Consider the following 22,632-nt stretch of genomic DNA (forward strand, 5'->3'; position numbering starts at 1 on the left):
TATTTGCTCATCCACAAAGCGGGAACAATAATACCTTCCCCACAAGAATATTGAGATGATGCATATACAGCCTTTAGCACATTGTCCAACACATAGTAAGACCGATATAAAGGATTCGTGTAACGTTACCATAATCAGGTACCGAGTACCAGCATGCTTTACCGCAAGTCGAGGACGAGAAGGATTTATAAATCACATAGAGTCAAAATCAAGTATTGAAAGTAGAGGAAAGATAAAAGGATTTTGCAAATCAGGTACAACTACAGTCCATCTATCCTGAAAACCTGACTGTCTTATCTCTGAGGGAACAAGCACCTCCGCCCCCTCAAGCTAAAGAGGAGAGGCAGTAGAACACCGCCCCCCTCCACCACCCCCGGAGCCCCGCCTCCAGGGCCACGTGACGCAGTGCCCAAGCCGCGCCGACAAGGGGCGGGACGGGCCCTGGTCACGTGGGCGCGGGTGCGGAAGTGGTGCCGCAGGCCGCGTTCGTGATTGGCCGCGGCCGAGGGGGCGGGGCCGGGTCGACAGACGCGCCGGGAGGAGCCGGGGGAGGAGGCTGCCGCCGGGGCCGGCGCCAGAGTCCAGGATTTGGCCTGCGGTGCTGACCGAGTGCTGGACCAGCAGTGGTCCCGAGTACCCCGGCTGCGCGCGTGCGGGCTGCTCAGAGAACCCGCGGCCAAGGCGCAGGCAGCAGCAGGAGCCGGTGTGGTGGGCGGAGGCAAGCCAGGAGGGCGCGGGCGCTCGGAGCGCGGAGCAGGCGGAGGCGGCCGGGGGCCGGGACGCCATGTCCATGGAGGACCCCTTCTTTGTGGTAAAAGGGTGAGTGTCGGCCGAGGGCTCCACTGGAGGTGGAGATGGCAGTGCTGCCTGCCTTCACCTCCGCGGTCTTCTCGCTGTAGGAGGAGGGGAGGCAAGTTGAGGCCGGGGAGGGGACAGTGGAGACGGGTTAGCCTTGAGGGCCATGACCAAGCGTCCGGACACATCCCCTCCTGCCCTACCTGGACTGTGAAACCCGTGCCCCCAACCAGGCCCCTGGTGAGGTGTTCCCTTTTGGTCTGTGCGCTGCAGTGCAACTTATTTGGGGGTCGAGGGGCTCAGCAGCTCTGCAGGTGGGGAAGGAGGCACGGGTCTTAGCCCAAACTGGGGCTCTAATCTAGCACGGGACCCTGCTTCGAAGTGAACGAAAACAGCATCTGGGCAGGAAAAGGGAAATGGCCCTCCTGAGCTTTGTAGTTCGCGTTGACGGGGGTGAGCTCCATTGTCCATTGAGTTTGGAGCGCTCGCCTGCAGACTGGTGAGACCACAACATGCCCAGAGGCGTCTGAGCACGTTTGCAGGGAGGGAGGCGGGGGTGGGGGTTGATCCAGGAGGCTGGGGAGCATGGCAGCGGAAGACAGCTCAATTCAATGGGGGAGTTTTTACTGAGTAATGTGAGGAGAGGAAAGCAGTCGTTCATACTCAGTGATGATGTTGGAAGGAAAACAAAATGCAACCAGCCAAACTAAACTTTCCTCAGCTTTCTATTAGCAACTGGAATTTTCTCACAGTGCTAAAGGAAATGAACGTTTCTTTTTAAACTCCTTGATTTCATCCAGGCTGTTTGACAGGTTTCCCCCATTTCTTCTTATTCTGCCTTTCAGAGTAGTATTGCCTTGTTTCCTTATGAGCTGTCCTGACTCCATCTTTGATTGCTTGATTGTTTGGAGACAGAAACTTCGAATGCACTTTGTAATATCAACTTTGTAGCTGTTAAACGAATGCAAGCAGAAAAATCAATTCCGATGTCATAACATTTCTTACTAGGTTATTATCAGAAACGTGTCAGCTTTGTGTCTTAAATGTCAAACAAACATAAAAAATCTGAGAACTACGAAGTCTCGGAAGATCAGTACTAGTAACCACATTGCTTTCAACTAGTTGCTACTAGCTTCTTATTTCTGTAGTGATAAAAGCTGACCAGCAGGATAGGTGTTTGTTCAATTTAAGGGTTCCAGAAATTTAAAAGGTACTTTAGGTGACATACTTTATGATACAGTAAAACATATTTACACTATTTTTTAATACTACATTTCCTTAGAAAGGCTTTTCTTCACCTTTTTTTAAATTTAGATGCAAAAAAGCTGAGTTGTAGACTTACTGGTAATATGTGGCTCCCTACCTGAAAAATGTGTTGTTTTTTAGAAAGATTGATTTAGGGGTTAATTTTTAAAATTGAAAGCTGTGTGTTTTTCCCTGAAAAATTCTTAATGCTTAGGTTGTAAAGTTTATCTCTGGCAGTGAGATTTTTTGTTTGTTTGACTTATAATGGAATTTTTGAAAACCCTAAATTGCTCTGTCATCTTGATGTGTTTTTTTCCTGATAGTGTCTAATACAGTCTACCAATGCTTGCTCACTGATTAAATATCACTGCTTTATTGGAACATTGACTTGGAGTTTTGGTAGACTTCTACGTCATTTTAGCTCATGTCCTTAAGGTGCCTGAAGGAAAAGATGAGATCTCAGTACCTCGTACTGTGGAAAGGTAAAGTCAGCCATGAGGGTGTCTCGGGATGTTTGTGTGATTACATATTTGGGGAGCCATGTACTTCTGTTTATTAAAAGTATTGAAAACACGTTGCACAATGTGGAAAAATAAAGGTGCCTAAATTATGGTTCTTAGCGTAGAAGCTTCTAGTCTACTCTGAGAAATGAATCACCCCAAAATTAAGTAGAAATGATAGGTGCTAAATGATTAAGTGCTGAAGTGAATGAATGCTACAGATGATAAGTGCCCCAGGAATTCAGAGAAAGGCAACTCCTTAGGAATTGTTATGATTGGAAATGCTTTTGGAGGCAGTAGTAGGTCTCGAATTAGGTTTTGAAGGTGGGCAGAATTTAGATAATTTAGGCCTCTCTTGTCTGGACACTTATCAAAGAATCTTTTAATTGGTCTTCGTGCTTCCGGTCTCTTTCCTTTTTCAACTGCCCTTGGATCTATTGGATTAGAGCTGTCCAGTAGAAATATAATGCAAGCCACATACATCATTTTACATTTTCTTATAGCCACATTAGAGTAAAAAGAAACAGGTGAAATTAATTTTAATGTCTTTAATATATTCAAAGTATTTTTAACATGTGATTAAAGTTTATTAGTGAGATATTTTACTTTTTTTGTACTGTCTTTGAAATCCAGTATATATTTTACACTTACAGCACATTTAAACTTGGATGTTAAATTTTCATCAGAAATACCTGATCTGTATTTGGAGTGCATCAAACTTACAGTTGAAAAAGTAAATTCACATAACCTAATTGTTGCACGTGTACATAAAAAGTTTTCTGGTAACTGAATTGCAAATTAATTTTTATGTTTAAATTAGTTAAAATTTAGTTCCTCAGTCACGCTGGCCACATTTCAAGTTAGTAGTCATATGTGGCTTCCATATCAGACACCACACCATAGTGTAGCCTTTCTAGAGCCCAGGCAGGTGTACCCTATTTAATATTGTTTAGTGGCTGCCTGTTGCTTACAGAGTAACTGCAAACACTTTATGATCTCCCTGATCCAGTCCCTTGTCTAGCTTCTGCTCACCCTCCCTGCCCTCAACCTCAGCACTCCAACAATGCCAGAGTCCGTAGTGGCTGTGACTGCAATACTGGGTGCTCTTACTCTGCACGTACCCACCCAGCTTTCAGGATTCAGTGTAAGCGTCTCCCCTGCCTCCCGGAAGTGCTTCCCTTGGCACCCGTGACACGTTGTACCTCTTCCTCTGGCTGTCTTTCATTATTAGACCATGAGCTCTGAGGGTTGGGACTGTTTGTTTTTCCTGTATTTCCAGGCTACACCTTGAATATGTAGTGTAAATGTTGAATGTATACTCTCTGGTGGTGGTGGTGGTAGTGAAGGAGTGGTGCTTCATGGGTGAGAATGCCACCAGCGAAGACTCTAAGATGGGCATTGTGTGTTTAGACATCATCAAGGAGGACCGCCGAGGTGGAGGTGGAATAGCCAGCTTGTTTGGGGAAGTAATGATAGCTAGCATTTAAAGGATGCATGTCTTGTGCCAGGCATTGTGTGCTAAGTAAGCACTGGATATGAATTTTCACTTTGTAAGAACAGCCATATGTTGTTGGCAGTAGTAGCCACATTATAGAGGTGAGGAGCTGATGAGGAAGTATAGAGGGGTTAGCTTACTTGCCCAGGGTCACACCGATAATAAGTGTTCAGGATTCAAATTTGAACAGCCTAATTCCACTCATGCTGTTAATACTTCACAGTACAGGTAGAATAGTGTCAAGTTATGTTGGCCTGAGGAGAATCTCATCTTGAGGCCATTAGAGATTTTTAAAGCAGGGAAATGACATGAAATTAGGGTTTTAGGAATATTGATTTGGTAATAAGTATTGGATGTATGTGAGGAAAAATGAAAAAGGAAACCAGTTAACCGTTATAATTTAAACATGAGATGATTGGTGCCTGAATGTTTGAAACTCCTTTTGGGAGGTTTTGACATTGTCAGTGTCTCGTTCAGAGCAGAATCCCAGGACAGGGATTGTTTTTTAATCCTTATGAAGTAGGTTCTATTATTATCATTATCTTACAGTGAGGAAAATGAAACTTGGAGAGTAAAAACCTTCAAGTTTATAAGCTTGTAAGTGGAAAGCCAGGATTTATATATCTGTGTATTATTGGTATTAATCATTTAGAAATTGGGTTCATACTCTATATATGGTTTTATGATCTTTTCATCTGTATTTTGTTATATCCTTAAAACATCTTTGGGGGAGTAGGCTTTTACGCTTTTGTCATGTAAATGTAATATAATTTATCTCCCAGGATGGACATTTATGATGTTTCTAATTTTTTGCTATTACAATTAATGTGTTGATAAGCCTGCTTGTCATGGGTCTTTATTACTGTTTCTGATTTTCATAGCCTATATTCCTATAGTATAATTGCTAATTCAGAGAGCATACGCAACAAAGCTTTTGATGCATATTACCACATTGCTCTCCAAAATACACACTCTTCCTCACCCCCTACGAAGTGTTTGAGGGGCCTTGATCCTTTGCCAGTACTGGGATTCTCATTTTGAGAAATCTTTAGTGATTTCGTCTGTGAAAACTACCATACTTGAATCTTGTCTTCATCTTTGTATTCAGTTGGGACTTATTTAGTGTTTGTTTGATGAGTGAACCCGTTTTGAGCGTTTGATTCTGTTGTTTTTTCCCTCTTGTTGGCAAACTTTTAGTAGCCTCCTTTTAGAATTTGTAACTTACGGGGGTGAGAGTGGGGCAATAAACAAACAAATAAATAAATAAAAAAGATTTGTGACTTATAATTGAACAAGCCACTATGAAAACCACATACCTTGCTATTTTGTTGCTTTGGAAGTTTTGTGAACCTGACACGGATAGTTTTATTTCCAAATTCTTCGCTATGGATCAGTGTTGAAATGATGACATAAGTAAGCCCATGAATGCGATGGTGTTTGTTACTCGGTATTCACTAACCTTCTTTTGTCTGTTTGTCTGCCTTTCTTAACACTAGATTATGAGCTCCTCGAGGGCAAACATGCATTTTATTCAGCGTTGAGAAAACTCTTTATGGTATAGTCACTGTGAAAAACTTAACCTTTGTTTGCAGAGTAATTTTGGTCCAGTATAATTGAATGTAAATGAAATCATACTTAGTACTTTTTAAAAATCAGAATCAGCGGTTTCATTGTAGAAAGTTTACAAGCATTTATTACAAATTTATTAAATGCCTAATATTCAATATTTGCCTAATTCAGTGCCTAATATTTAGCTCCTGAAATTGTTGTCTAGTTTGGAGAACACTATGCAGATAAGTGAAAGAGTGTATGTAAAAGATACATTGTGTGTAAGATTTTGAATAGAGTTGAGATGCTGTTGAGATTGAAGAAAGGAAACACACGCAATGTGAATGTTGGTGAAGGATACTTTAATAAAGCATATGGGACTTCAATTTGGGCCTTAAAGGAAATTTCTGCTTTTCATTTGCCAGGCTGGGAAGCAGTTCAGCAGAAGTCTAGGACCAGGAATGAGAAAGGTGAGGATGGGAAGACCACCTGCCAACTGAAACAGAATTTGTTTTAGTGAGAAGTCAGGCTTGATAGTAAAGTCAGCCAGTTTGGGTTAGGTGGAGGCATGGGAGCAGTTCCAATACCTGCCTGAGGAGTTCAAATTTAATCTGATTCCTATCATAAATTCTTAATTAGGAGGCAGTTTTTTAACTAGCAGTTACTATTCACTTGCTTATAGTCAACTTTTAAGAGCTCAAACCCAGGTCTTAGGATTCCGCAGAGAAAATAGATTTGTCTGGAGGCTTTGCAAAAATGGGATTAAATAGGTCTTGGTGATGGAAAGCGTCTCATAATCAGAGTCAGAAGAACTTGAGGCAGGCAGCCAAAATGTCTGAGCCCCAGGTCTCTTATTTGTTCAATGACTGCAGACTGGATTATCTTGAAAGTTCCTTCCAGATCTAAAAATTCAGTGATTGGGCTTAAGTAGAGGTTGTGCAAGGTGAGAAGGAGGAGGAGGAGTCAAAGATGACTCTTGTCTAGACAAGTTTCAAAACTTGGAAAATGGTGGAACTATTGGCTAAAATAAGGAAGTTAGAGAGGGAAGCAGATTTTTCTTTCTTGTTTTGTTTTGTTTGCTTGTTTGAGTACTTGATTTTCTTGTAGGGAAGATATGATTCGTTTGGTTTTAGGCAAATGGAATGATCCTATAGGCAGCTAAAAAATATAGGATATAATCCTGCATGAATGATTAGGGTTGGAAATGCAGTCGGGGAGTCATTAGCTTAAATGAGGTGCTTTGAGCTTGTGAATGTAGATGAGCACCTAGAAGCCATAAAAAGAGTCCTGAGAAACATTGGGATCAAGTGGAGGAAGAGGAAAGAAAACTAGAACAGCACAATGTCACAGAAACAGAGGAAGTGAGAGTTTCAAGAAAATAGATATATTAGGCTATAGTGTCACGTACACGGAAAATGAGGACAAGTTAAATTTGCTCCAGACTTCGACCTGCAGTGTCACTGGTGGCAGTAGTATTACCCTAGGGGAGTTGTGGAAGCAGCAGTAGATTGGGGTCAAAAAAATGTACGTAACTGTAGGTAACAAAGTAAAGATAATGTATTGTTTTCGTAATAGTTACAAAAGGTATGGCAGTATGGTTGAATTTGGAAATGGCAGTAAGGTCAGGTGAAGGGTGTGTGTGTTTTTCCCTTTAATACAAACGATGCGAGTGTTGAAGTCAACCTATAAAAAGAGCTCCTGTCTTACCTGAGGGATTGGCAGTGGAACAGGATTTGTGGCGTATGGGGCAGGAGCCAGTTCAGGGAGAGTGAGGGTGGGAGGATGATATGGTTGCAGAGGCTTGCACAACCTGGGTTTTTCAAGTTTCATTACTGGAACAGAAACTGTCTGCCTTTATGAGCCTCTTTTAGTGTGTTGATTAAATGAGAATCTCTCTGTAAAGAGACTTGCAGAGTGGATGCTCTCCCAGATACAGGTGTTGTGGCGTATTTTTCCGAAGATGGGCGCACCAATATATATTCTGTCCCATTTGCTTTTTTTAAATTGTGAAGCTGGCATTCTTTTATTGATTTGGAGGAGTTCATGATCCCTTCCCTTGAAATGTGCAGACCTTTGTAAACTGCCATGACCACCTGATTGAGGCAGAAGTGACGCTGCTTGACTGAAGCTTAAGTCGTTAAAGCCAACTAGTACAGCCTCCACCTGTACCTTTTGTCTTGGGACATAAGCCTCTGGTGCCCTGAGCTCACATGTAAGAAGTCAGCTACACTGAAGCCACTCTGCTAGACAGGGCATGCAGAGACACTACGCAAAGATAGAAGGGTACTGCTGAGATGCTCCCACTCTTACAGCCCCAGCCCATTTACTCTTTCAGCTAAGCCCCAGACATTGTGGAACAGGGATGGGTCATCCTTGCTGTGTCTGATTGCTGATTCACAGAATCCATGAACATAATAAAGGGTTGTTTTACACCATTAAGTTTTAGGGAAACTGTCACATAAACACAGTAACTGGAACAGATACCAATTCAGAATCTATCACTATGGTCAAAGAAGAATGGAGAAATCAAAAGGATGCTGAGGGTTGCAGCTACCATTATCATGTAGTTCGTTGGCACAAGTGACAGATACTGGGAAACAAAGCTCCCAAATGGCTGAGATACTCCTTCCTCCCATTTTACTTGGCAAACTTGGTTAGAGCCTAGTAAGAAAGCTTTGCAACTTCTTTGGGCATGGGGATGTATTACCGTAGCACCAGAGGTTGGTTGGGATGGTAAGCCCTTCACCATAGTGGGTGGACTCAATTGGAAAGTTATATGGAAGAGGCTCAGGTATCAATGACAGCAGTCAGTGTTGGGCTAGCTTCAGAAACAAATAAGGTTAGTCTTGCCTGCATCAACTTTTTATTTATCTGGTTTTGAAAGCTTGGATGACTTTATTTTTTCCCAAAAGATACATTTTTCAAAGATGTGGACTGTGTTTTCATTTCTGACCGCTGCTTACTGGGAAAGAACTCTTCATTACAAGTGGACCTGTGGGCATTGTGGTGGACTGCAGTGAGGTACCTTCATTCTGGTGTTCATAGGGAGTTCAGTCCATGAGAACGTGACAGGTCCCATGATTCTGATGGGCTGTTTGGTGGACAGCAGTGGGGAAAAGCCTCATCCCTAGTATTATGAACACTGTGGCTCTTTTTGCCCATGAAACGCTGCCTGTGTAAGACAAGACTGATTTTGGAAGCATATGCAACAGATTGCAGAAAATTCGCTTGACTTGTGTGTGGAGATAGCCATCTTTCTCCTTCAAGGACTTGAAAAAGGCTTTCCGGGGTCAAGAGCCAAAACTATAATTCCTAGGAAAGTTATTAGCAAGTTTTCAGTGCAATGGTGCCAGACATGATTCCCAAAGCTGTTAGTGAGCAGATTGTTATTTACCAAGAAGTTTGCTAAATTGAAGATCTCCAAAAGTTTAGGGTGTACCTCTTCCCTCATGGAAAGTTCTGGGTATCAGACTTTCATCATTCCCATTACATAGTTGGGAGGAAAACCTGAAAATAGCTAAACCAGACTCTACAGGATAAAGAGACAGTATCTTGTGGTTTTAACCTTTCTGGAGACCACAAGCAAACATGGATCACAGTTGCCTAAGGAGTCAGCAGCCGCCCACTCTGAGTGAAGTGCTCCTCACAGAGTGAAGTGCTCACGTGAGCTAGCTGTGGGGAACAGACAGCAATGATGGGTATGCATTTGTGGGACAGACCTAACCAATTGATACCGAAACACCTCTCTTGCCTTTCCTGAGAAAGAAGTGTGAAGAAAAGTAGATGGGCACTTCTCCTGTTAAAACCCCCACAAATCTCAAGTAGATGACATGATTGATTATATACTACTCTGTTTTGTGAATTGATTTACTTGGAATGCCAAGTAATCCTCAATTTTTAGTTCAAGGTACTTACAAGTGGTTCTGAATTCTTGTGGCTCTTGAAACTATTCAGGAATCCCAAGTTCTTGAGGAAATTCTGGTTACCATTAATATTTGATTTAAAAATAGGACCTGTTTGTGACCAACATTTTTTTCTACTTGCAGTTCATGCCTCCTTTTTCATACTAAGCTCAGCTGAAATGATACTGGAAGAACAGTTGGGAGATGTTTTACACTGAGAGAGACCCCTTTGGCTGCTATTAAGATAGGACTTGTTGATACACTGCAGATTCTGACTTTGCTTTCAAAATCTCAGCCATTGCTGGCAGTTCCTACCTTTGAGATCCTTTACAACATCTATCTTAGAAATGTAAAATGATGACTACTTTGCCTTTCTTAGGTCTGTGCTAATAAATGAAACTAAAAATGAATCCTCTTTTAAAAATAAGAGCTTTAGAGTGAAATAAGCCAAGTCACTGGTCAGGCCTGTGGGGCGTTGAATGTTATCCTGGAATTTCTTTGTAGCATTTTTCTAATTCCTGCCATTTCTTTCATTTCTTCCTTAGGACATGGTTTAGTTCTTGCATGCTTAAGGATTTCTTGATTTCACACTGAGTGCCATTAGAATCTACGCATGCACACTTCCCCACCCCAATCTGAGTATCAGTGTCTTGAGACATTACAGTTCTGAGAGTGTGGTCTGCGGATCACAAGGCATCCCCAAGATCCTTTCGCAGAAGGATCTATCATTTTTATGAAGAGTTCCCAAGAACTCTTCATAAAAATGTTCAGATGTTGTTTGCCTTTTTCACTGTGTTGAGATTTGTACTGATGCTACCAAAGCTGTGGTGGGAAAACTCCTGGTCCCTTAGCATAAATCAAGGCAGTGGCGCCATACTGTACTCGTAGTTGTGGTATTCCTCACTGCCCTGTACCCACAGTAAAAAGGAAAAAGCAGAGTCACTTCATGAAACAGTAAAAATTATTAATTTTATAAAATTTGACCTGAGTATACTTTTCCTCATTTTTTAAAGTTGTAATTTACCTGTAACAAAATTCAGCCTTTTTGGTGTACACTTCTGTGAAATTTGACAAATTCATATAGCTGTGTAATTACCACCTCCAGAAATAAGATATAGGACAGACCCATCAACCATAAAACTTTCCTTGTGTCCCTTATAGTCTGTTCCTCCATGCCCAGCACCTGGCAGCCTCTGATCTGTTTTCTGTCCCTATAGTTTTGCCTTTTCCAGAATGTTTTGTCAGTGGAATCATACAGCATGTGGCATTCTGAGTCTAGCTCTTTTCACTTAGCATGATGCATTTGGGATTCATCTATGTTGTGTGTATCAGTAGTTTGTTCCTTTTTATTTCTGAGTAGTAGTCCATTGTACAAATGGACCGCAGTTTGTCCATTCATTAGTTGAAGGACATTTGGATCATTTTCAATTTTTGGCTATTATGAATAAAGCTGCCATAAAAATTTGCAGGTTGCGGTGTGAGCCTAAGTTTTCATGTCACCTGGGAGTGGGATTATTGAGTCATATGGTAAGCGTTTAAGAAACAACCAAACTATTTTCCAAAGTGGCTATGCTATTTTGCCTTCATACCAGTAATGCATGAGGAGTCCAGTTACCCCACCACCTTTCCAGAACTTGGCATTGTCAGTTTTGATGTTGTTTTTGTTTTAAGCTGTTCTAAATATGTAGTGGTATCTCACTGAAGATTTGGTTTGCATTTCCCTAATGACGAATGATATTGGGCATCTTTTCGTGCGCTTTTTTGTCATGTGTGTCTTTGATAAGTGACTGTTTAAATCTCTTGCCCGTTTTTTAGTTGGGTTTGTTTTCTTATTTTTAAGTCTTGAGAGTTTTTCAATACGTACTGCATATAAGTCATTAATCAGATATGTAATTTGCAAATGTTTCTCTCTTGTAATAGTCTATGTGACAAAATGCAAGTGTGCATAAAGCATTTTGGCTGTGTTGCGAAATAAAATGGTTGTCTCTAGGAAAAGGACGGCTGTAAAGGAGTTGTGAGCTGAAATAGCTGTTTTTCCACCCAAAAAAATCCCATTTTTACTAGAAAGTGACAAACTGGTTACACAGACTTGGATGTTTTCTCAAATCTTAAAGTTCTTGAGATCTAAAAAGTTCTTGACATACTTTCTTGCAAATAAATGAGGTGAACAGAAAACAAATGACAGTATTTTTGCCAATGATAAAATTAGAGCCTTTTTTAAAAAAATAGAATTTTGGAAAGCTTATTTCAACTACTGTGATTTGCAAATTCCTAATACTTAAGCTTTTCTGATGAGATTGGCGGTAATAACAAAATATCATTTTGGAATTGTATGATGAAATGAGTTGGCATTTGGAAGCTCCGTGATACTCTGGAAACTGATACTTTCCAAATGCCCAGTACATGATATTATCAAATCGTATGTGGGTAAAAGATCCATTTAAAGTATAGGGTAAGCATCCCAAATTTGAAACTTTTTGAGCACTGGCAAGACACTCAAATGCTTGTTGGGGCATACTGGATTTCAGATTTTCGGATTTGGGATGTTCAGCCAGTAAGTGTGATGAAATATTGCAAACTCTAAAAAATTCTAAGACACTTCTGGTCCCAAGTGTGGTTTTTGTTGTTGTTGTTGTTGTTGGTTGTTTGTTGTGGGTTTTTTTTTTTGGTCAAGGGAGCTCTTTATTTATTTATTTTTTAATTTCAGAGAGTATTATGGGGGTACAAATGATTTGGTTATATAAATTCCCTTTGCACCGCCCAAGTCAGAGCTATAAGCATGCCTGTTCCCTAGACAGTGTGCACCGCATCTGTTAGGTGTGAATTTACCCATCCCCCCCTCTCCCCTCCCACCTGCTGGACACCCTGTGAATGTTACTTACCATATGTGCACGGAAGTGTTGATTGATTAGTTCCAATTTAATGGTGAGTACATGTGGTGTTTGTTTTCCCATTTTTGTGATACTTCACTTAGAAGAATGGGCTCCAGCTCCATCCAGGATAATACAATAGATCACCATTTTTTTTTAAGGCTGAGTAGTACTCCATGATTTACGTATACCACATTTTATTTATCCATTCATGGATTGATGGGCACTTACATTGTTTCCACTTCTTTGCAATTGTGAATTGTACTGCTGTAAACATTCAAGTGCAGGTATCTTTTTTATAGAATGTTTAATAGTGGGATTGCTGGATCAAATGGTAGTTCTACTTTTAGTTCATTGAGGTATCTCCATACTACTTTCTATAGAGGTTGTACTAGTTTGTAGTTCCATCAGCAGTGTATGAGTGTTCCTATCTCTCCATATCTATGCCAACATTTGTTGTTTTGGGACTTTTTAATAAAAGCTGTTCTCACCGGAGTTAAGTGATACCTCATTGTGCTTTTGATTTGCATTTCCCTGATGATTAGAGATGTGGATCATTTTCTCTTATGTTTGTTGGCCTATTTTTTCTTATTATTCCCTAAACAATATACTATAACCACTATTTTATAACATTTACTTTATACTAGGAAGTATAAATAATCTAGAGATGATTTGAAGTATACGGGAGGAAGTACATGAGGTATATGCAAATACTATGCTGTTTTATATAAAGAACTTGAGCATCTGTGGATTTGGTGGGGTGGGGGTGGTGCAGGGAGCAGCTCTTGGAACCAGTTCCCTGAGGATGCTGAGGGATGACTTACCTTGCATTATGCATACCTGTTTCTACACCAAATCAACCAGAAACTATAAAGGATAAAGATGGTGGATTTACATCTTACTTAATTCTTTCCCTTTTTATCTTAAATGGAGTTTCTTGTTAAAAGTGAAGGTCTAAAGGCTAACATGAGAGGAACAGTGAGAGGACTTGCCTAACCCATGAACTAGATGTGAACAGACCTTGGTAGATTTGTTGGCCATATAGCTCAATGATTTATCCACTCTGGATCTAGTAGCTATATTCTGTCTTTAATACTCAACCTTTTAGCTCTCATCAGTATGCCATATACCTAAATGTCATGAGGTGCTTTTCTTCGTTTTTGTTAGTGCTTTCTCTTTTCTGGTACTTGAAACAGCAGAAGCCTCGAACTTTTGACTTCAAGCCATCCTCCAGGATGGTGGGATTACAAACATGAGCCACCACACCTGGCTATAGATTCCATCTTAAAGCTATTGACACCATGATCAATTGGAACACATTTTTATGCTGTTTGTTCCAGAAAAATTGGTTAAGAAATCATAGAAAGATCAAAATAGTTCTCTTAATTTGGAAACATGGGGTATCATCTTTGTGCATGAGAGACCATATGATTATAAAATGATTCCTTTTTGGCTTTTATGTGTAGTAGTGTTAGATTATAACATTCAAATGGTGGATATTGGCCCAGTGGTGGGGGAAAATTTCTTGAAACTTTGTGACTATATCTAATCTAAAAGCATGCTAAATTATAGCATTTAATGGCCTAGTCTTACTCTCTAAATGATAAAAATAATCTGGCATATAGCATTGCTTAATCCAGGAAAGTGGATATATTTAAAGCTAATAGTGTTTGGAAATCTTCTAATGAGATTTTGGTTTTAAAAATGTCTCAGATTAAAACGGTTAACCAATAAAACAATAGCTGTGTAAGAGTAACTGTCCCTCCACCCTTCCCACTCCTCCTACTCAAAGAAAAGAAAAGCCGTATTAGGACATTTTCATCTGAATGTAAATTACCATCACACCAAATGGAAGCTTGTGGGAATGTTAATGGCCTTTTAGTTAATGTGTAGGATTGCTTCATTGTACTACTTTTAAGTATAGTCTGTTCAGAGAAAAATGAAATTTGTCCTTCTGAAACAAACTTGATATTATAGCTGCTTCAATAATGGCTATTGTATTCTGAGCATCAGCTGAGAACATAATGCTCAGACTGTGTATTTAAAGTTTTGAACTTTGATATTTGTCTATGAAGAGCCTTCTTTTATGGGAATGATGGTTGCTGGAAATTTGTGATCATAAATTTTAACTTTAATCATACGATAACTTGTTCGTAGAACACGTTGTCTGATTCCTCTCCTTTCCTTTCCCTTGATCACAGAGAGGTACAAAAAGCAGTCAACACTGCCCAGGGATTGTTTCAGAGATGGACAGAGCTTCTCCAGGACCCCTCCACAGCAACGAGGGAAGAAATCGACTGGACCACCAACGAGCTGAGAAACAACCTCCGCAGCATAGAGTGGGATCTAGAGGACCTTGACGAAACCATCAATATCCTTTTCTGTGGTGTCTGTTCTGTTTGGGGTAAATAGACTAACGGACAAGTTTTTATCTGTATCTCTGCAGTATATAGATGAAACATTTCCTTTCATAATCAATTGATGTTGCTCTTATTTGTACCATGACACGTTTAAAATAATTGCCGGCCGGGCGCGGTGGCTCACGCCTGTAATCCTAGCACTCTGGGAGGCCGAGGTGGGCGGATCGTTTGAGCTCAGGAGTTCGAGACCAGCCTGAGCAAGAGCGAGACCCCATCTCTACTAAAAATAGAAAGAAATTATTTGGACAGCTAAAAATATATATAGAAAAAATTAGCCGGGCATGGTGGCACATGCCTGTAGTCCCAGCTACTCGGGAGGCTGAGACAGGAGGATCGCTTGAGCTCAGGAGTTTGAGGTTGCTGTGAGCTAGGCTGACGCCACGGCACTCACTCTAGCCTGGGCAACAGAGTGAGACTCTGTCTCAAAAAAAAAAAAAAAAAAAAAAAAAAATTGCCTAGTAAGCTACAGTAGAGTAGCCAAATTCTTCTACAGCTCATGGCAAATACTGTGGTACAAAGGCAGCACAGTGCAGTGGTTATGATTTTAGACCCTAGAGTCGGACTGCTGGTTTCAAGTCCTGGCTCCTCCAGTGTAAAGGAAAAAAACAAAACAAAACCAAAAACCCTATTTTTTCCTCTCCACTCTCACATTGGATGCAATACATTATTTCTGACAGCAGTTGTGAGGAATGGGTTTCTTCATACACGGAGCAGTTCTTTAGCAGATACCAGCCAGATGTCATACAATTCAATTCAATTCTGACATTGTCTACTTAGAGATAGCATTAGATCCCACAGGTTAAGAACTCATTTCCACAAGACTGCCGCCACTTCAGATGCAATTCAAGGCTCACACAGTGACCTGTGCATCTGAATGACTGGCTATAAATTGGGGTTCCCACAGCCCCTTCCTTAGATTGGATTAATTTGCTAGAACAGCTCACAGAACTCAGGGAAACACTTTACATTTACCCATTTATCATAAGGGATATTGCAAAGGTTCTAGATGGACAGCCAGGTGGAAGAGATGCACAGGGTGAGGGATGGGAGAAGGGTTGTGGAGCTTCCAGGCCCTCTCCAGGTACGCCACCCTCCAGGAACCTCCATATGTTTAGCTGAGTGCTCCCTGAACCCTGTCCTTTTGGGTATTTACGGAGGCTTCGTTATGTGGGCATGATTGACTACATCATTGGCCATTGGTGATCAACTCAACCTTCAACCCTTTTCCCCTCCCCAGAGTTCCAGGGGTAGGGGTGAGAGGCTGTAAGTTTCAACCCTCTAATTACTCACTTGGTTCCTGGGTGAGGGGAAGGTACAGCCCCCATTCTTAAGGCTATCTAGGAGCCCCCAGCTGCCAGTCATCTCATTAACATACAAAAGACACTCTTATCACTCTGGAGATTCCGAGGGTTTTAGGAACTGTGTGCCAGGAACCAGGGGCAGAGACCAAATATATATTTCTCATGGTATCACAACCAGTTACTAACTGTGACTTGGGTACGTTGCAAAACTTCTCTATGCTTCAATTTCCTCTTCAGTAGAAAATTGGGATAATAAGAGTACCTAGCTCATAGGATTATTGTTAGGGTTATACAGGTAAAGAGCTTAGAATGGTGCCTGGCACACAGTAAGCCTCTATGATAGTGTTAGTAGTCATTATTACATAGAGGTATATACAGACCAATATGTTATGCATTGGTCTGTATTAGACATCAAAGGAAAATCTTTTTGTAGACTGTCTTCTTCTTGTTTAAAAAGTGATGTTACAATGCCACTGTTCGTTGGAGAGGCATCTTGTACCATGAAATTGCACTTAGTAAAAAACCAGATCTGTTACACTAATTCATACTGTCAATGTTAATTAAGTCCACTGATCTGATAAACCAGATAAGTGTAAAAATGGAATTGTTAGCCTATTTTCAACTGGAAATCCCCTTCAACCAAAATATTAGATAGAAGATATATCATTTGCATGTTCTGCGTTCTACTTTGTTTTGTCCTAAGTGAGATAAAACATCAAGGAAACCAACTTTTGTCAGTATCTCTTCCATAGTTAGTACAGATTCATATGCCATTGATATGTGTTGATAGATGGAGTACATAATTTCTGTTATTCATAATGATCCCGGATACCTTTCAAATTATTAAAAGGCAATGTATTCTCTAAAATTAGTGGAATAAAATACATGAGAGGGAAGGATTAAAAGCACAGTCAAGTACTTCTTCCCTTGAGAGAGAAGGGAAGGAAAAAAGATTGGGGGAGATAGAGAAATTGTGAGATAAACAGGACAAAAGTTTTAATACATTCATTTACCAAATATTTGTTGAGTATACTGTGGCATTTTGTTGGTTAATGAGATTAGATTAATAGACAAAACAGTGTGCCAGCCATCATGGAACTTTGGGTGGAGTAGCAGTGGGGGATAGGTAGTAATCAAATAATAACACAAATATATACTTGCAGACTATGAGAGAGAATTACAGAGAGTGATGTAGGTGTCTGACATGGGGTGTAGGACCAGGCTTGGGGGAGAGAATTGGGGTAGTTTACCTGAAGAACACTTAATCTCTCTAGAGTAAGAAGTAGAGTTAGCATTTTGGCATAAGGGGAAATGGCTCTTGGAAAGGCAGTTCAAAAAGGCTTGCAAAATCTATCATAGGAAAAGTGATCAGGAGTCAAAAAAGGATAGATACAAGTGTTAACAAACATCAGGAGGAGCCCAGCTCAGCTGTGGTCAGACAGCCATGGATTTGTAGTGAACCCAGTCAACAGGGAGGGGCTGTGTTTCTTTGCCTGGCAGGTCATCTCTGTGCTGGGGTAAAGGGGTCCTTTAGAGCTATGGGCAGAGAAAATTTGAGAATGATTAGTGTCAAGTCAACTAGGTTTTCAGAAAGTCTGGGCCAGATTTTATTGCTTGCAGGTGAGAGATTCTGTATTTTTAACAGGATGTTGTTTGTTAGGCTTCTGATGATGACATTGCTTTACCTTGACTTTTTGACCCACGCATAGTTGAAGCAAATCCTCGAAAATTCAACCTTGATGCAACTGAATTAAGTATAAGAAAAGCCTTCATTACAAGTACTCGGCAAGTTGTCAGGGTAAGAAATATGATCTTATTGTATTACCTGTATAAGAAATAACCAAACTTATTAGAAGTCTTTTCCTTAATTGAAAACTAATAGGTCAAAACTCTGAAACTACTTTTTAGTATGAATTAATTTGCCCTTTTCCCACATAATTTTTCTGATTGAAAAAAAGGAAATCTGTTTTTAATATTGTGAGGCTTGTTGGAGCAAAAATGAGACAGTAAACTGCCCCCTTTGGGCAGGTTACTTTAATGATATCATCCTACTTGTCCATATCTCTAGTTTGTTCAAAGCAGTTATCTTTTTGCTTCTTAGTGTACTCTATTTCTTGACAAAAGGAAGAATTACTATTGTAGAAACCATTTGGTTTCTTGATTGATTGGTAATCCCTTTGCATTGTTGAAGAGTGACTCCTTTTGGGGTTTGGATGGCGGCCTCTTCCGCCATCTGAATTGCTTCTGGAACTCTTGCAATCCATGTTACTGACATTTCCATATACAACTGCTTGACAGCCTTTCCGGAGTTATCCAGAGCAAGCAGGCATCTACCAGGGTGTAAAAAACAATCCAAGTGAACAAATCTTTAGTTGTCCTAAATTATTTAGAATAATATCCATTATTAAAGAATCTAAAAGAAAATATCATTTAAGTAAAATCTTGTGTCATTAAGGTATGTTTTGTATTTTGAAACTATGTGGCTAAGCCATTTGATTAGCATAACTAGATGTAAGAGAACCAGCTGTCTTTAACATATGTACTAGAAAGCAGCTTCCTTGAATAAAAAGACTTGGGATCATACCAGTGCTAACATATGGCTTTTTAAGAGTCATCTTAGGCAGGAACCTTGGTGTGTGTTTGCCAAAGACTTTATATCATGTGATTTCCTTTTGAAATTATTTCAAATGGTAGATTATCATTTAACTTTATATATTCTTATTTCTTGTTTTATTCAGTACATGCCATTCTATATATGTATATACCTAAATTGTTTATAAATAATCCCATGTTTTAATGTAGCAGAAACCTCTCTGGACCTCAGATTCCCCACTTATACAATGAACATTTGGATTAGACCCCTCTAATTTCTAGCCAGTTCAAAATGCTATGCTGTTGAGGAAGCCCTGTTGTTAAGTGACATATTTTTTGTAAGATGAGTAATTCCTCAGTTATTTTTTTTATAAATATAGTTTGCTTTTTTTTTTTTTTTTTGGCAATAGGTGTTTTTGAAGGACACTTCTGTAGATGTTAATGTTTAAGTGGTGCCTTGTAGTGAAGAATATATTCTTGACCTTAATCATTATATTTGTTCTTTCTGCAAGGTAGTACTTATGAATTTTGCAAATTGAAATTCACTGGTCAGCATATTGAAAGTTAAGTTAGTTGGTATAATTGGAAGTAAAATCCAAAGTTCATTTTCTAATATTTGAAAAGCTTTTTAAAGTACATTCTTGGAAAGAAGTATTCTAAATCAAGTCAATACATCAGAATGTTGCTGTTCCTTCTAGATTTGAGATCTAAACCATGCTCAACTGTGTGGTCCAACTGAATATGTTAGGGTTTTTAATCATTCTTGTTTTAGTTTATGACCCTTTTTTGGGAAGCTGTTAGTATTTGTTAGTGGCGGGCTGGTAGTACCCAACTGAGCTTTTGCTGATCTGATTGTAATAAATTCTAGTTGGAAGTCCTGTAGAAGAAAAGGAAGTAGCAATGATGCTAACTTGCTTAAAAATAAAAACAAAAACAAAATCCACCTCGTGCTGATTCAGTATTAGTGCATTGAGCTAACGAGTGTATATAGAAATCTCTGCATTCTGGGTAGAGGAGATTGATCTGCATCAGGGAGTTAGCAGATTTGGGGACTGAGACAAGACCAAATTCAGATTAGAAATTGGTGCACGTTTATGTTGGCTCCTCTCTTATTATATTATCAGGGGCTTTCATTTAATGTTGCTCTAAAATTTTGATCCTATTTTTGAAATGGTGCTTTCTCCCTTTAGGCAGGGGAGTCAGTGATAGTCTATACGATATTTTATTTATTTATTTATTGCTTCTACATGAAGAAGTAAATCTTTCTCCTGTGTTTCTTTTTGATTAATATCCATTAGTTATGCTTCTATTAAGCCTCCCTGGTTTGAAGAGTCTTGTGTATGTTTTTCCAAGCATCTTTTAAGTTTGTACAGTTTTTATTCAGTTTTGCTGGTAGTTTTTACTGAAGAAAGCAAAATATTCTAGTTTTTGTATGCATATCCTTGATATTTTTGAGGTAATTATTTTCACATTTGTGTAGTCACTCATCCATCAAAGATTTTTGCGTGTGGAATTTTTATGTTTGGGCAATATGCCCCAGAAGTGACTTTGGTTTTACTTTAGTAGTGAAAGGTTTTGCAGTATATGACACAACAACAATGAAAGAAACCTGAGTTCTAGGCTAAGCTGTGACCTTATTAAATTCTAATCATGGTAAGTCATTCAGCCTCCTTGGATCTGTTTTATCAATGAAATGATCCTCACTAACATACTCTAACTTTATTTTAACTTTCTAAGTTAAAAGCAGAACTATTACCCTCCTTCCCCAAAAAACTAACCTCCTTCAACACAAGAATTGTATATAGTCAATTGAAGTCAAGATAGCAATGGCTTTGGTTAATCAAAAAGGATAAGGTATCCAGTATGTGCACAGATGACACTGGGATGCGAGAGCTGTGAATGGGAAGCACTGTGATTTATGATGCCACATTCATTCAGCTTAGAAGACAGTGTGAAATGGAAACAGGAGCATAAATAACAAGGAAATTTTGTTGTTCTTTTGGCAGATAAACCATATTTTATTGGGACTAACTACTTCACTGCTGGTTCTAAACTTCATGTGTTAGAAAGAAGATGAGTAATTATGTTTTTGGCATGATAGGTTGTTATAAAATGTTTAAAATGGTTTAGTAGCATAGTTTAAAATCCCAAATCCTGATATGAAGGTGATCTGTTGTATGGTATCTGGTGACTTTTAACCTAGATAAAACATAATCTTAGAAGTCAAAGCCAAACCTCTTTTCCTGTGGTGGTGGTCACATAAGGATGCCCACTACCCAGCTGTGCAAGAATCTACCTCATCAGGGCTAACACACACATACACACACACACACACACCCCCCTACATGTTTTTTATTAAACAGAAAATTTTAAAAACCAGAACTTTTAAATATATATTTCATTACAGTAATGCAAGTTTCTTAATGAAAATTTGAAAAGTTTTTCAACAGGAAAAAGTAGCAAAAGAAACCTAAACTCAAAATAATACACAAACACAAAACTTTGTTGTATTTTCTCTTAGTCATTTTCTTCCCAGTGCATGGCGGTTGTATTTTTATGTAGTTGTGATCATACTGTTATTCAGTTGCAGCATTTTTTACTTTTAGTTTTTTAAATTAAAAATAATTTGTGCTTTACTATTTTAAAAATGCAAGTAATTTTGATGTGTAAGGAAGGTGAAAATGCCCCTTCATTCTTTAATTCCACTCTTTAGAAATAATCAGTCAACAGTTTTATATATTTTTCCCAGCATATTGAAATATACAAACTCTTAAATGGCATAATATTTTGTCATTTTTTTTTCCTATGAAGAAGTATGTTGTGGGTACATAATCTTGTATCGATACAGAGCTATGTGGAATAGCACTGTCCAATAGAAATATAATGTGAGCCACTTAACATCATTTTTATTTTTCTAGAGGTAACCCACATTAAAAAGTAAAAAGAAACAAGTGAACTTAATATATTTTATCTAAGCCATTATATCCAAAAGATTATCATTTAAACATGTAATCCATAATAAGAAATATTAATGAGATTAAAAATTTTTAAGGTTTTTGTAATAAGATTTCTTAAATCTGGCATATATTCTACACTTAAAGCATATCTCAGTTCAGATGTGAAATTTTCATTAGAAATACTTGATCTGTATGTAGAGTTTTAACAGAACTGACAGTAGAAAAAGCAGATTCATAAGGCCATTTTTTCTTAAGTTTTCTAGTAACTGAATTTAAATTTCAGTTAATTAAAATAAAACAAAATCACTTTCTCATTTGCACTGACCCCATTTTAAGAACTCAATAGCTGCCATTGGCTGGCTAGTGGCTACAGTATTAGACAAGAGCAGATTTAGATTACCCTTTTTATCAGTTGCATATTTTATATGATGTTTATTAAGTACTTACTATATTGTTGACTACTACTAATCTTGCTTCATGTATTGTCTTTATTAATCCCCACCATGACCCTATAAGGTATTATTATCCCAAATGTACAGAAGAAATAGACACTTAGGGAAGTTGGGTAATTTGCCCAACTTTGCACAGTTATTAAAAAGCATAACTAGGCTAAGCATGGTGGCTCATGCCTGTAATCCCAGCACTTTGGGAAACCTAGGTGGCAGAATTGATTGAGGCCAGGAGTTCAGCTTGGGTAACATAGCCAGATCCTGTCTGTACAAAAAATAGCATGGTGGCACGTGCCTGTAGCCCCAACTACTCAGGGTGGGAGGATGGGATGTGGGAGGATGGCTTGAGCTGGAGGTTACAGTGAGGTTACACCACTGCACTCCAGCCTGGGTGACAGACTGAGACCCCATTTCCATAAATAAGGAATGAATAAGTAAGTATTGAACGTAGGTATTTGACATGGAAAACCACACTCTTAACCTCCTCTCTAATCTGTCTCTGTTAGGATATATTTAATCATTGACTTACTAGTAAATATTTTGATTATTGTTAATTTT

At 39.1% G+C, this 22,632-nt stretch overlaps 1 protein-coding gene across 1 annotated transcript in view; it reads left to right on the forward strand.

The window, feature by feature from the left end:
* The first annotated feature begins 575 nt into the window (after positions 1 to 575).
* Positions 576 to 22,632, forward strand: part of STX6 (syntaxin 6) — a 42,492-nt gene continuing 20,435 nt past the window's right edge. Inside the window, exons 1-3 of the mRNA XM_069459354.1 lie at positions 576 to 819; positions 14,557 to 14,726; positions 17,780 to 17,874. Of these exons, the coding sequence (XP_069315455.1) occupies positions 785 to 819; positions 14,557 to 14,726; positions 17,780 to 17,874 (300 nt within the window). The 5' untranslated portion in view covers positions 576 to 784. The remainder of the gene's footprint in view (positions 820 to 14,556; positions 14,727 to 17,779; positions 17,875 to 22,632) is intronic.

Source organism: Eulemur rufifrons, chromosome 27, assembly GCF_041146395.1.
Source record: "Eulemur rufifrons isolate Redbay chromosome 27, OSU_ERuf_1, whole genome shotgun sequence".
Classification (NCBI taxonomy): Eukaryota; Metazoa; Chordata; class Mammalia; order Primates; family Lemuridae; genus Eulemur; species Eulemur rufifrons.